The 16,704-nt window shown below is 36.0% G+C and overlaps 1 protein-coding gene across 4 annotated transcripts in view; it reads left to right on the forward strand.

Moving 5' to 3' along the window:
* Nucleotides 1–16,704, forward strand: part of LOC117406999 (protein diaphanous homolog 3-like) — a 279,229-nt gene that overhangs the window by 17,098 nt on the left and 245,427 nt on the right. For 3 of the 4 annotated variants that reach the window (XM_059029364.1, XM_059029367.1, XM_059029365.1), the window contains exons 2-3: nucleotides 10,073–10,105; nucleotides 15,908–16,078. In XM_059029364.1, the coding sequence (XP_058885347.1) occupies nucleotides 10,073–10,105; nucleotides 15,908–16,078 (204 nt within the window). The remainder of the gene's footprint in view (nucleotides 1–10,072; nucleotides 10,106–15,907; nucleotides 16,079–16,704) is intronic. The other variant, XM_059029366.1, reaches the window with a different exon arrangement.

The raw sequence follows: 16,704 nt of genomic DNA on the forward strand, positions 1-16,704 counted from the left end.
ATTTACAGGAGCTCATCACACACTTTGCTGCATACAGGTTTTATATTAACACTTAATAATTGTAATATGGTAACATAAATCAAGTTATGACAAAACTTACCCGATTGCCCTCCGTAGGGATAACTGCGGCTTCATAAGTAGAGTCTGTCCTGTATGTTAAATTACTCTGTCTATACCTAATAAATTCAATAACGATGCTAAACAGACTAAAAGACAAATGCAAACGTATTGTAATAAAATACAATGTTAGTTGAGGTCCAGTACCACTGCAACAACACTGTATTGAACTTATTTATCACAGTTTAAAAATAAATAAATAAGTAGATGACATTTGTAATAATGGCATGTCCCGTTCCCTTGGCTGCACCAAGCAGTTAGTTATTTTCGATTTTAAACAAAGATTGGAAGTCAAACAGCTAAAAGAGTTAAAAACCGCCTTTCATCCCTACTTGTGGAGTATTTGACAGTTCTGAAATATTTTTATTATTGAGAAAGTTGGGTATTAGACAGACGGGAGTACCATTATCAATATACTTCTGTGTAACAAATTATTCAACAATTTATTGGACAATACATGCATAGATTCTCATTTCAAGATGCCATATGCTGCTGCTTAAGTTATGAATGTATTTGTCTTTTGAAAGTAACAATGTTCAAATTCACAGTAAACACTGTTATCCTTAGCTGTATCCCGTGGCTCCCCTCAGATATCTTGTCCATGGTTTATCTTCTCCACCAGATGGATGATGAGTTGTTACCATTGTCAGGTGCATCTGTTTGTCTCTGTGGATTACACTGTTATTAGACTTGTTTATTCTACAATTACTTGCTCTGTTTGGACCATTTTGAAAATACCGTGATAATAATTCACTGTGCTGTACTCTTGTCCAGTTGCCAAAATGCTTTCCTCCCCTTGCCTTGGAATGAACAGGCTTGGTTATAAGTTAGTAATAAACAACCTTGACACTAATACTTGTAATGCTATTTGACAATTGATAATACATTCCAATATAACTCTTAGTGATTTTTTTCCCTGCTGCTTTCTCCCAGCATTCCAGAATGTCCTTGGTTAAGCAGCTGTCTTTTCTGGCTCAGTTTAGTAAGGGTTGCATGAAGCTGTCCTCCGAAGAAACAGAGTGGGCTGGACTGTCAGCGATTTACTAAATTTATGAAAGTTAATTGTAAAGCTGTGCAGTTTATGAATTCTAGTAAAACATTGAAAGGCGAGAGTGATTTTCGCTGAAACTAGCTGGGATTAGAACATGAAAACATAAAACACTAATTGCCTTGTTGATTAGCTTGGTAAATTGATGCAATATTAATGGGCAGTGCAACTAGAAGATTGGATTATCTGCTTTCCTATAGCAAGCATTCTCTTGAATCTCATTTGTGCTTTGAATACAGTCCCTATAAAAAACATATATACAGATAATTATTATAAAACGTTAGTTTTCAAACATAACCTTGCATTAATTACATTTAATAAGGAAGGATTTGTGTTCTTCAGTTAACATAACGATTGTATAACATCTGGCATGCAGCGTTAAACTTGGTTTTGTACAGGTTTCTCTCAAGAAGGTGGTATTCGACTGGTAACCCGAACGACACTGCCTTTAATAGACAATGCTGATTTCAGTATACATGGGTGCATCCCATACAGTTCTGACGACGCTGGTTCCCCTCTATAATAGAGGTGCAGACTTCTACTGAATGCCGATTACAACCAGCACCACTGTACTCTCTATGAGACTTTAGGGTGGCTCAGTCTGGAGAGTAGAAGGCTCTGTCATCGTTTGTGTTTAGTTTAGAAGGTGTACACTGGAAATGCTACCTTACTTCTCTGTTAGACAGCAAATCTACCTATGCAGTAAGATCAAATAAAATGACAAATTTTATCACATCATTATTTTCTTAATTTTATTTTAACCCCCTTTGTTAACGTGCTTTTAATATGTCATGTATTTTTACCTTGATCTATTTGTACTGTGCTCCTTGTGTAGAACAAGGGCCACAGTGATCAAGCACAGCTGATAATTTGAGAGGTAAAGTATGCATGCTCTGCAAACTGGATGATGTTGCATCTGCTCCACACAAACATATTTGCAGGGCTCTGGGCAAGTTGTGTGTGCTGAGGAGGACTCAAGAAGCACTGGAAAGACAATTAAAATGTGTGGAAAATCGATTACACAAGCCTTGTAACAATGTAGAAGCTGGCAAGAGTAGTGTAGTGGACATTATCTTAAAAAAACATTTCTGTTGATGAAGCTCATTCTGGCAGTGGCACTATTAAGACTCATTTAAAAGTTTAATTTGTTTGATTTCAATCAATGTGATTTTATTTATTTATTTATTTATTTATTTATTTATTTATTTATTTATTTTTAATGTTTTTCTCTTTTTTCATGATTTTTAGGTAAATACAGCCAATCTGTTGTATTGAACGACAGAAAAGTAATCAGATTCTAGTTTTAGGCTTGTTTTTTACATTTATACAGTTAAGGTCTTAAAATAACTGCCGACTCAAATAGTGAGTAAGTTCCCCTGGTGCCACGGTAAACTGCTTGGTAACTTGAGGCAAGTCAAATCCTACCACGGTTTTCCTGCGGGGCAGCTTGTAAAATCAATCATTTTTTTCCTTCACCCCAGCAGAGTGCGCCAGAGAGCTTTCAGGAATGAACTGGGCTGTGTACCCATTTCTGCTGTAGATTTGTTTAATATCCACCTCCTTCTCTCAGGGACTGTATTTTTATAAAATGTTTTTCTTTGACAATGAGGTTAGTAATTTATAGGATAGGCCATATTGGTTTAAAAAAAAAAAAAAAAAAAAAAAAAAATAGCAAAAACCTGGTCCTGCTTTAATTACCAATGTAGCTGTTTGAAGATAACCAAGAAAAACACCCAAATGTTTCCTGTAATAAATACGTTTTGGATAGCTGAGTTGTGTGCAGCAGAACAGACTTGATGCTACATTAAATCCAACAATGAACTGAGTAGAATATTCTTCTGATGCTTTTTTTTAAAAAAGCTCCTTCCTTTGAATATTTTCTGCGTCCAAACAGCAAAACAAGGCCTCTTGGTTAGTGCAGACTGCCAGGTCGTAATAATATTATTATTATTATTATTATTATTATTATTATTATTATTATTAGGCTTCCAAGCCATAGGCTGGGAAGCTTATTGTTTTTATTAGGATTATTATTATTATTATTATTATTATTATTATTATTCTTTCTTCCGAGACCTCATCACAGGCTTATGAAATTGGGTGTGTAGGTAGGTGGCTATGTGCAGATAACCAGACTGGTGTCCAAATTTGCGCAAGTCACATGGTTCGGCAGCCATATTGGATTTTGCAGAATTTGTTAAAATGCCTGTGTATCGGAAACCGCTTGCTGCAAAGTTCTGAAAATTGCTATACATGTTGAGGGATAGTCCATGATTAACTGTTGTTAATATGAAGCTGATTGGTTATATGGTTTGGCAACCACATTGATTAATGACATAAATATAAAATCATCAAAATTCAAACATCAAACACCGCTTATCCGATTGAAACAAATCTTTCCACTTAGGTGCACAGTCCTCCATTTAGTATTCTGGTGGATTGTTAGGTGGTTTGTCTGAAGCAATTGAGATAGGTTCCTGCCTTTTTGAATCTGTATGTATTTCTTCCAAATATCTCTCCAGCTTAAACTTAGATGATTTTAGTGTGCCATTTTTCTCACTGGTGAAATAACTTCTTTACAAATTTGAATGGCTCTTTATAAAAGTTAGTTCTCGCATGCTCCTTTTTGTAGCGTTTCTGTAGGCGCTCAGCTCTGCATATTGTAGTCGTACAAATTGTGTGGAAATGGGTTCATGCAAGAACTGCTTAAATGAATTTTGGGAGTTTGTGGACAACCTGGAGTTTACTCACGGACCATCGGTTGGGAACCACTGATATAGTAGTATTGAAATATAGACATGTAACCGACAATTTTTTGTTTCTTCATATATTCATACAAGCTGAACAACATCAAATGCACAGCCAGGACAATACATTATTGTTAAAATTGAAATGGAATTTTTGTCAAAGGAGGATTTGGAGTGAAAGGTGCAGTAATTCATATGTATTCTTAGGCGTATATCTCTATAGCATAATATGGCAGCATTAATAAGTCATTGTTTCAAGCAGCTCTTTTTGCTTTTATGACTCGTATGTATGAGCCACGGCTGAAATGAATAATACTGTATGTAATACTATTGCAAAATTGCATACATAAATTATTTTGTTAACCATGCTGTCAACTTAGGAAAATGCCTCAACACTATCAAAAGCTACATTTACAGTAAATCACACTGTGCATGTGATAGTCTTTTCATTATTGGCTACAGGCTACTTGTGCATTTTGTAGGCTGCTATTTTGGTTTATTCTAATAGTGTAGATCTAAATATGTTTGGGTGAAAACAACTTTTGCCAAGCTTCAGGAGGTTAACTTTGGACTTTTTATGAAGCATTTGGAATTGATAAGATCTGCAACAAGAATGATTAACACTTTTGTGTTGCGCCCCCCCCCCTCCAGTGTCTTTGTTAACAAAAAGAAAATCTACCTAAATATTGCCCTGAAATCCATTACAACATTATAATACAGTGACTTCCATTCCAGACCCTTGTTCCAACCATGTCCTTAATTATAAATTAAGCCAATTAAACCTCTAATCAGGCCCAGATGTACCTTTGCTTGAAAGGTTCTCTAAGACCACAGTTTCTTATAGCTTGTTTAAGAGAATACTGTATGACTAAAAATGTCAAGGTGATGGGTATGGACATGCATGTTTTGGTAAACAAACAAAAAGAAAAATTGGCAAATTTAATAGATGTGTTCAGATCTTGACTTTGAGCTGAACATATTATTCTTCAAAACCTTGAAATTGTCAACGTGATCTGCTCTCATTAAAGAGGCTGCATGCTCTAGGCTGTTCCTGTTACTTCCCACGTAGGAAAGGCTAAACGTCGGCATCTCCAACAAGGTAGCTAGGACTTGTCCCTTTAGAGAGTTATTGCTTTGCGATGTAGTAAAAAAAAAAAAAAAAAATAGTAACATTCTTTGAATGTCATTATCCTGCCATTTAGTGGTGCTTATTTAAATATATGTAAAAATCCAATGTGCCATGTGTGGAGCTTTTTTTTAAAAAAAAAAAATTTGGGGGCAGGTCGTGCAGTACGTATTACTAAAAGGCTACAAGTAAAGGCTTTTGCTTTTTAATGAGGTGCCTGTTGAAATAAAGGTGATTTTAATAGGTTTTAATGTATATCAGATATTGTTAGAAGGGTGCTTTTTAATGAGTTCAAGGAGTATATGACTTGAATGCACAAGATGGAGAGAAGCTGATGCTGGTCTTGTTAAAAGGCTGCTTTGCAGAGACATTCTTCAGACAGGGGTGAAAGTCAGTTTCATTTTTTTTCCCCCACCACACACTTAAATTAATAGTTTTCTTTGCATAGGTCTTGTGTGTGTCTGACAAATGAAAAAACAAGGACTCTGAGGTTTCAGGTTGAGGACTGACTGTGAAAAGGAATGAAATACTATGAACAAAACAGAAACGGCAATTTCAAAACTGCACTTCACCACCCAAGCCTGAATATACAGTAATATGTGGACTCTATAGGCCTAGTCCTTTACTGTAAATTATTATGGAAATCCCACTGATTTCCCTGTGTCCCTCAACTCCTTGTTTCTGAAGTTATGAACTATCCTTTTCCATTCATTAAAGCAGTAGAAAGCGTACTTTTTTTTTTTTTTTAATCCGTTTACCTTCTGAGACCTGTTCTCTCTCTGTCTCCAATAACCCTGTTCATTTTTATATAATTTGTTGGTTGAATGAAGTTTTACAGATGGTAAAGTTGTGGGGGATTGGGAGTATTGAAGACGAAATCTGAGCAAACCGAGTGATCTGCTGGTGGTAAACTACCACTGTGTAAGATATGTGGTAATGAAACCCCAGATCACTGTGTGAAGTTAATTCATGTTTTACATGTTTGCATTATTTGTGGAAGCAACCCTGGATTAATCCAAGATCTGTCAGATGTCATTAAATAAGAATTTGATATGTATTCAGATACACATGCAATAGGTTAATCATGAAGTGTACATGTTTTGGAGGAGACTAATTTGCTTAGAAACAATGAACACAAGAGTAATTAGCATTTTAGCACTGATTTCCCATCTTCAGATGTGACCGATGTTTGACATTGGAGCTCCGCATCTCCTGAAGTTAAGTCTTTTTTTTTTCTCTGTCCCCAGGCCTTGCAATTCTTTTGGGGATTTTTAAATAGAAGCATGAATGTTTCTGATCTTGACAAGACCTTCAGAAGTGACATACTATATCAAATGAAACAACACTGTATCAAGTAGCATCTGTGTATAGCAACTGCAGGATGTTAGTGGTGATCACAAGCATGGTCAGGTACTTTATCCTTCATTTACAGGATTGTTCAACGTTCTGTGTCTGGAACAGATTCACACTTGTCTGGAGTTTTTGGTTAGTTTGTGATGACTGACAACTAGCTTTTGGTTGTCATTTTCAGTTCCTTCTAGATTTGTGCATAGGGGACATTTTCCGAAGTGTGTACCTTTGGGCTCACAGCGATATGATACATGCCTCAATGCACGGGTTATGATATGATACATATCACAATAAAATTAATAAAATGTGAAAATGTTTTGTTATTGTGAACTTGCAAAATACATTTTTGATATATATATAAGTACACAATCTAAATAAAATCTGATATCAACTGCTGAAATATTTATGCATGATTCTGACGTGACCACTATTTAGATGCATTACCTGATGGCTGGTGATCATAGTAAATTGTTTTACCCAGACTGTCGTAGAATTCTGCGGAGGCCATTTTTTTCCCTTCGCTGGCAATGTAATTAACAAAGGTCTTTTTTTAGATTGTTTGAAGGCTATTTCCCCACTTAGCTTCTCTGATTGATCATTCTTACCACCTGTTTACACAGAGCCAAGCTGATTTGTTTTGACTTTATTAATGAAGTAAGACTGATGGCGGATTCACTGAGCTGAGTCTTCAATAACTTTCTGGTATTTCAGCATGACCTGATGAAGCTTCTGAATTAATCACACGTAAAATGTTAACAACGTCAGCAAAGCAGGACACCTGAAATGAATGAGGTCACATCTCAAATAGTTTTCGGCTCAGCTTTCCATTATTTGTACAGTACTCTATGTACAGTAGCCTACATTTCAGAATCCATGCTGTACTAGAGAACAGTAATGAAGAGAAAAACTGGATTAAAGTCAAGGTACTCTTATTTCTGGATGCTTATATTTTAAATTATTCATGTTCGGTAGGAAGAGATGCATATCATTTCCTTAGCTTTTTCTCATTTGCCCTTTCTTAATAATAATAAAAATAATAAAAATAATAATAATTAGTTACAGATTATAGATATGCCCATCCTTTTGCCAATTGTTCTGAATTAGGAGTGTTCTTCATATTGACAGCTGCCAGAGGTTTGTCATTTATTATCAATATTTCAAAATGTTAATCCTGAAAGTGGATGGATAAAGTTCACTTGTTAGTGAAAGTTATTGACAGGCTGCTATTGTAATGTTTTAGATTCTGGGTGTAGTGTTAATATTATGCTAGATATTGACTGAACTCTGAGGTTTTGCTGTTTTGTGCTTACATAAGAACAGTTCCTTGTATTAGCCTACCTTGGTCCATTAGTTTTCATCAATAGTGTTGTGCTCTGATATAGACTGTAGTGCCAGATCATTATTTCCCAGCACTGGTTCATTTGGGCTAAATTACAAGTACAGGAAAAAAAAAGCTGTATTCTTTATGCTGCCTGCAGATACTGCAGGGAAGTGCTATAAACTACTGTATACAGCAGCAACTGTTGACTAAATAAACCACCTTTTTAAATTGCAACAATGTTTATAAATAGTGGCATTAAAATGACCTTATGCAATAAATTATGTTGTAAGATTCTTGGATCTGGAAAACTGTAATGCAATTGCTAAATTTAAACAGTAAACAGTAAACATACTAGTCTTGTTGATTCTGTACCAGTATTTAAAGGGAGAGTTCTGAGATGATCACTTTTTGTTCTTTTTACACTATTTCAGATATTATGTAGGCCAGCACCGGCTGATTAATATTGGAGGGCAGTGTCTGTTGCTGAATGCCACAGGCTCCTTTTCCCAATGAGGATGATACTGGATGATACTCTTATTTTTTATTTTTACAATATTTTCAGTTTTGCATAGGGCTACATTATGCTCGGCAGTCTTCATGGGAATGTGTTGTAGGCCTTTATTTTAAATAGTGCAAACCCATTTGCTGCTACCAAAGTTCTATAGTGTTTAGTCTCATTAAAAAATAATTTGTGACAAATAAACTCCTCGGTTTGTCTCTGTCCAGCCGTAGATACTTGCTAATCCTTCAGGATGCATGCATTCAGTCAGCTCTAACCGTACCATAAATGCTGCCAGTTCCACCAATACAAAACAAATAGTTTATCCACTGGTGGCATGCTGTACTTCTGTTTTATGTGGTTTGTGTTTTTATAATTTCAGCTTGTGGCACCTGATCTGTGTTTTTGTGACTGCTTGGTAACTGATATTGATTCTTATTCACGAAGCTTGGTTGAAAAGAGCTGGATTTGAAAGAAAGGTTCAGTGCCTTCAGGCTATTGAGTCCAATCACTTCAGCTTTTAAAGGTTGCAAGACATTGAAGCAACGGCAGGTCGTCATAATGATATGGAAATTGGTTGCCACACTCTTAGGGGGAAAAAAAAAAATCTTCTGTGGTTTTGCTTTCATTGCGTTTTTAGTCATACATAAATATGGTTTTCACTTTCTCGTAACCCCATACCAAGCACAAGGTTAGAGTGAAATGTAGCGTGGATGCTGCCACCACCTTTGATTAACCAGTAGGTCTGGCAATTCTAAAATTATGCTACTACAGTAGACCAGGTGTATGGGAGGGACCAGGAGACGAAAGTAATAGTATTCAAGGGTTTTTATTAAACAATTATGGTTAAGACAGCTATCCTGGGTAGCAAACTAAAAACCAGATTCATGGAGAAATGACCAAGTGACCCTGAGAGGCAGCTGGTTTGTAACCACCACAGTGCCCAAAGAACTATACTGTAAATCAAAACGACACACCCCAAAACGGTGACATACAAGCACAATAAAGTGCCACTTCTGTTTTAAGTGCAAACTGATATAATTAAACCAATATAAAACAAGATCTCAGTAAAGGAACAGTAATGTGCACTTGTAGAACCCCTACACCGTGTGCTCTTGAAACTAGCAGCTGCTTCCGGCAAGTCTCCACTATTCAGGAGGAACCTTCTTCTTATAAATTAACCCTCCATTAAAACTAATTATAACAGCACTTCACTGCCAAGAAAGTAGTAGCCTTCAAATTTAATAACACTAATTACTTGAAAAACAAAATACTAAAACAAGTATAAGAGCGCAACACAGCACAAAACATTAAGAAACACAGAGGAAAGGTTTCAAATTATCCCGTTCCACAAGTCTGAATGAGTCCAAATAAAAAAAAAAAAATACTGTTCACGTACTTCTGGAAACCGCAAAACAAGCGTCCAGTTTGTCCAGCAATCCAGCCCTGCTTCGCAGTCTGGCCCTGTCTCGCTGTCTGTAACCCTGGTATCTTTAGCAACATTTATCCAACATGTTTAAATAATTCGGAGTCAAAACTGAAATGAGGTCTTAAACACTGTTATTAATACTAAGCACACATTAGTTTTAAAATCTACATATTTAACTTCTTATCCAAACCTGTACTGTTTTATTTTCTGAAAAAAGCCCTAGTTCTGTACTATCTAGCAGCTAACTAACTACCATTTTATTTAATGTTATTTGCTCCCTAGACAAAAGCATTGTCTTGCACATTGTTTAAGTCTGTACTTTTATGAAATACAATACTGCCTGCACCAGAGGGATTGCTTTGTAGTTGGTGAATTATAAAACTTTGTATACTGTTTTTGCAATGCCTTAATTCTGACTCTTATTTTTTTTTCTAGCACTTAAACATTAGAACCTTGACGGATGATGTGGTAAGATTTTTCAAATTATTGTGTGTTTTTTGTTCAGAGTAATTTCCTTAGCTCATATTTGGAGCTTAATTCTACTATGGTAGTACTTTAACCTATTGACCTGTGACTTCAATTTCTTTGCTACTAGACAATACTGAAAACCACTTAAGATAATATGCATGCAGCGTTATGGTATCTAACAACTTAACATCTACTGTACTGTGTTGCATACCCCCTCCCAAACTACTGATTAGCACCTTGGTCAGTCTTAAATATTCTTATGAAATATTAAAACAAGTTAACTTCTCCATGCAGTACTACTGTGCCTCAACTCTCCTGTATTTGTTGTGACCTGTGCATGTGCCTTTATTTAACTCATGATGGACAAATTAGTCTGACAAATGTTCCAATAGGTGGATAGTAAATACCTAATTCCAAGCAGCACTGACTGAGCCCAAACTATCGACTAAAAACATCATCTTTTTTGCTAAAACGTACATAAAATAAACTAAAACTAAAATATGCGCTGCACATCCAGGTTAGCTGTTAAGTTCACTGTGATTTAAATGCAGCTAAATCAATTTATGTTTTGATTTTGTTTCGGCCTATGCATCCTGTTCAAGTCTGCACACACTAATGATGGCATCCTTAGTACAAGTGGCCTTTTGAAAAATAATGTTTTTCTTTTCCATGGGCAGGATTTTATATTTTCTTATCCCTCCTTCCTCTATTGCTCAAGAAGCAAATGAATCGTCCTCTCTACCTGGTGGCCTTCCTTGCTGTGTCTCATACTTATTCTTTTGTATTCATTTTTTTTTTCTTTGTACGCTCAATGGTCCAAAATCTGATATTAATTTAAATTAAAGCTGTCTGTTTTGAAAGTAATGGTAACCCAATGTTTATTACATTTTTCAGAGAATGAATGAAGAATGACTAGGGGTGGGGTATTTGTTGCCAATTGGCTGGAATGAGATCCCTTCTTTACTAAATTTCTTGGTGTAGATCATTGTCCCCCTTTCAAAAGTGTTTTGGAAGTGCTCAAAACATCTAACCCACTTGACAGTACCAGAAAAGTGATACAGTTCTCTCCACATCCTCACAGGCTTTCACTGTTTTACATGATGAGTGGGAAAACTCAAATAACAATAAGAATTAGTATTTGAATGTGTTATTAATTGCAGAAACATCTTGAGAGAGCATGTGCCTGCCTTTAGGTGAGAGTTAACCTTTCTTTGCAACATCACCTCCATTTTTTTTATTTTAATTTCTTCATTCTTTCAGCACAACCTTGCACGTCTTTGCTTTTTTTTTTTTCTTTTTTTGCAGACTGGAATTGGACCCGTTTTTGGTTTTAATGATTTTTGGTGCAGTAACTTGTCTCCTCTTCCTTGTCAATACTTCCAATTTTGAATCTTTCACCCAATTATTATATATTTGTCTTTGTTGAACTGCATCTGTGACTTCTAGATCACTTGGTCACATTTATTGGAAGCTTTTTTTAGAGCATAATATTTGCCCCACCATCTTTACCCAAAAAGCACCTCTTAATATAAAAAATATATAAACGAACATAACAACCCATACAAGAATAACATTTAGGCCTATGATAATTGTGCTGTACTTTTGTGCTTGGAGAATTCAAGGGTATTTCCAGCAAAAGATTACTGCTTGAAAAGAAAAAAAAAAATGTTTATTCAGTTTGAATAACTACTACTTATTGGCTCCAGAAATCGCATTACAGGTGAATGATTTAATTAAAATAAGGTATAGCCAGGGAGCTAATGGAAGAATCTAGACTCGAGCTTCATGGAAATTCAAAGTGCAGCTCAGGCAAAGTGTGCTATCTCCTATGCTTCGGATTACTTTTATGAACCTTCTTCAGCTATTCAGTATTACATTCCCCATGCAAGCGCGTGCATATAATGTTGCCTGTGCATTCCGCGTTCACTGAACCATCATTTAACCTTTTTTATAGGGATTTGCAGTTCTACAACTGCTTTCGTAAACAGAAGAATCTTATGACAAAATACCGTAAAAAAAAAAAATAAAAAAAAATAAATAAATACACGTTTGACATAATGTGTGCAGCTTTGTGAGATCCACAAAGTGATGGTAATACATACAAGATACGATTTGGTAGAATGTTGTTACCTTTTTTGTTTTAAGTTCTTCATAGTCCTGGTCCTAATGTGAATATGTAAACTTTTAAATGCAACACCAAAACCTCTAGATCAGGCATTATGATGTCGAATGCTTTATAATTCCCAAAGTGCAAGTTTCTTCCCTCTGTTTCATTCCATTCAGAAACTGGAATGTCAAAAAAGAAAAAGCAGTTTCATTTATACGGGTATCATTTTAATGTTCAAAAATGAGCATAAAGAGTGTGAGAGAGAAGCAAAAATCTTAGTAAAATCACTTTTATAGTTGGTTTGGTTCAAGGTAATTCTTGAGCAAAATCCCCACCTCAGTTTGCACTGGTGTCATAAAACTGAGCTAAAGTTAAAATAATGATTCCACCCAGTTTCAGTGGTGTGCTTACAAATTATGTGCAGGCTGCATTGCACAGTAACAGGAGCTTGATCACTGTGACAGATGTTTGCACTGAAGCCTGGAAGTGTCTTTGTAGCAAACGTGTATGTGCAGTAATTCTACTGAATAAGGGACTGTTGTCACAATTCTCGAGCAGCCTTGCTTGGAGTTGTCTTGAGCAGTATAATTCTCATTTAAAAGGATGCACAAACAAATGTAAGCATTACTTAAAGGACAACAAGATCAAATTGAGGGCGTTGACCTGAAAAAATGCATTTGCTGCTTTGTACAAATATCTGAGCTCAATTCTCTTTCAGGATGTGTGGTGGAGTGTAGTGTATCGTACTATACTGGTCAGCAGGGTAAGGTAAATTGACAGCAAACTGAATAATTTGGTGCATTTCTATTTTCAGCACAGTAGAACCAGTCATATTCGATCCTGTAAGATATTATTATTATTATTATTATTATTATTATTATTATTATTTATTTCTTAGCAGACACCCTTATCCAGGGCGACTTACAATTGTTACAAGATATCACATAATTTTTACATACAATTACCCATTTATACAGTTGGGTTTTTACTGGAGCAATCTAGGTAAAGTACCTTGCTCAAGGGTACAGCAGCAATATCCCCCACCTGGGATTGAACCCGCGACCCTCCAGTCAAGCGTCCAGAGCCCTAACCACTACTCCACACTGCTGCCCCTAGAGGGGATCATACAAGATATTATCCCCTCTCTTATCCGATGGACCCCTGGCACATGTCATTTACACATGCTGCTACCAACTGAACGGCACCGATGGAAACTGATCAGTGCAGACTTTATTATGGGTCTAAAACCGTACATTCAGCTAAAATGAAAAAGATGGGGCATTTGGGAATTCAGTTTCACTTTTTACATGCTGTCACTTAACGTAACTGCCCAGTATAACCATGTTAAATAAAAGAAAACAAGAAAGCAAGGGATTAATATAATTGCTGTGCCATTAAAAAGTGGAAACAATTTTTTGTTGCCAATATCAAGCAAGTTTGTGTTTGTGTGCACGCTTTCTTGTTTCGGTCTCTGATTAACACGCACAGTGCAAAAAAAATTGGTTTGGGTTAGACAGAGAAAGAACGGACAGTGCTTTTTGGAATGTTTTGTAAATTGCCAAATACTGTATTAGTGCTTTGTTTTGCAATAATGTCCACTCCTTTTCTTTGTATAGTATATGTGCAGTACCGTACTTTGGTGTTTTAGACACCCTGATGTACCTGACATTTTAATAACTACAATGTACTATAACGACTCCCTCTGCGACACAATAGCTTTACATATGGAACCAATTAAATCAGATATTCTACTATAATCATTTATCTTAAGTTATTTGTTCTTTAACACAGGGAACTACACATGACGTTCCTGAGGTTATGATACCATTTATGGAGCGGTCATTGGAATATTGAAAAACAATATTGCCAGGATTTGCAATCAACATGCACCTTAGAAAATGCTACAATTGTAATTAATCGACTTTCTCGTGTTGCCATGTAATTTCAACCTGATAGATCTCAAAGAAAAATTGCCAGGTGGAAGTTGTAGGTTTGTTATCAGATCTGTGCGGCATTTCTACAGAAGATGGATATCATTTCCTAAAGGGTGAAGACAAAGATGATTTAGATGAGTCTGACTAATTTAACATCTGTGTAATTGTCTCTTGTTAATATTCATGTTTCCAAATGTAGATAAAATTGTGAATTTGCTGCAGTTGTATTTCATTAATTGTATATTAGTGTCACCACTGATTACCTGAGAGATTACTCATGAGATCATGCACAGTAGGATGCTCATTTAGATGTGTTCATTTTACAAACCCAATGCAAGATGAAGCTAGTGCTTACACATGAACCACCTACCTTATCACCTTCAAATGACATTTCAAAAGAAGTACCCCACAGCTAACCAGTGATAGGAGGAAATAGTTTTTGACATGCTTAATCTAATTAGAAATTCATTACCACATTATTTTTGGATCTTTTCACTAACTATTTTTTGTATGCAACAGAAGAGGATTAAAGAACTGTGACTTTCATTGCAGTATAATCTTTTTGGTCGACATTCAGCAGTTTATGGATGTATATACAGTAGGAATTATTGTGTACTATAGGACTACTTTTTTCAACTAGATAACATTCTGATTACTAGTTTGCTTGTATGCCACCCTTGCTCAGAAGGATAATACATTTTTTTTTTTATTCACAGGTTATGTTAACCTACTTCTATTAAAAAATAAATAAAAAAAACATGCTTTTCTTAAAGCATTATTTATTTTTTTTGACGGCACTGTGCAGCAAAAACTGAGTTGCCTCTCTTAATGAAGTGGAGTTTTTTATGTTGAGCAAACCGTGCTTTGTTTACAGTAGATTTAAATTAAGGATAAACTAGACTTCCTTCGCTCGACTCTCCCACATGCCTGCTCTGGTCCATTACAGCAAGGGCTAAACATACTGAGATCATGTGACTAACTTACAGCAGCATACTGACAGTACACCTTCTAGAGTTTTGTCCTAATTTTGGCACACAGCAGTGTGTGTGTGTGTGTGTGCTTGCGTGCATGCGTGCGTGTCTGTCCCCCACCCCCCATGTTTCAGTAAAAATGAACCCTTTCGTTGCTGCATTGCTTTAACTCTGGACTGATCGGTGATAAACACTGCATGCTTTGAACATAGTGTTTATAGTTGACACACAGGTGTATTCTATGCTTCTCTCAAAGTTCTATTCAATGCCATGTTGTTTTTATCCTTAAAGAAATAAAAAAGAAAAAAAAAAACACTCTTTCAGCTCTACTGCATTCTGTTGCCAGTTGAAGCCACATCATCTCTGCTTAGCCAGGGAGGAAGGGGATGAGAAAGTGGTTTAAAGAACAAAATGCACAGCAATTGACTGCTCTTCACTCCCAAACCCCACACAATTTGAACATTTTTTACTTCGCCTAACTTCCTTGCAGCTCCTTGCTATTATAAATGTTGATTTGACTGCTGGAACGGCGGAGGGTTTAGTTTTTGCAATTTCCTTTAGGGAAGTGATTTGGATCACAGTTGATACATTTAGTATCTAAGCTCTCTATGCAAGTCAAATACCATACAGTATAACTATAATTCTGTAAGTAAAAGAGGTATGATTTCCTGTTCACTGTTGGGTATAGTCACAATAAGTATTGTGATGTAACCAAAAGCTGTATTAACTGTCTGATGGTTTTTCACTGTTGAATAAAGTAATAAATACATTTTTTCTTTCTCCTGTGTAGCTTGACCGCTTTGCCAGCATCCGTATTCCAGGCAGCAGACGAGAGCGGCCCACTCTTTCCCACCTGAAGCACTCGTGCTCCTCCACCAGTGAGTGGTCCACCGAATTTGAAGAGTTTGCCTCCAAGCAGATGTCCGAGAAAGAGATCCTAGCACTTTTTGAAAAAATGATGGCAAGTCGATTTCGATCTTCTCACATTATTATTGCTGTACACCATGTGAAATGTTTTTAACATTTTAGTAAATGTTAAGTCCCTGACTTGTACGATACATTCTTATAACATCAACTCCAATGTGATGAAAGGAACTCTCTTAGACGAACAAATATCGCTGCTTATACTGCATATTCACTAGCATATATTTAAAATGAGTTGAATTATGCAGCTTTGTACATTGTTAGATTGATCACTGTGTTCTTGATTCTTTAATAGGTGAGAAAGCAATGATAGCTACTAATACCAACCTTATTTATATAATTCTTAACTAGAGGCAGTCTGTGTATGTTGGCCTGGTACTTTCCTCAGTTAAAACGTTTATCTGTCATTTTAGTTTATCTTGAACTTCCCAAATTATAAGACTTTATTTTTCCAGGCTATGGAGTTGCAATTATTAAGTAAATGAAATGTCTCCTGAAAATACATAGTCCAGGAAGTTATGCATAAGACAGGTATTCACACTTTATATGACATAACTGTTCTAATTTAAATGACTCCCTGCACCTTTCCAGAATATAGGCCTATATTCCAGCAGAAAATTGTCCTAAATGGAGCAGGTTTTACAAGTTTATGGGTGACTGTAT

This window comes from Acipenser ruthenus, chromosome 8 (assembly GCF_902713425.1).
Source record: "Acipenser ruthenus chromosome 8, fAciRut3.2 maternal haplotype, whole genome shotgun sequence".
NCBI lineage: Eukaryota > Metazoa > Chordata > Actinopteri > Acipenseriformes > Acipenseridae > Acipenser > Acipenser ruthenus.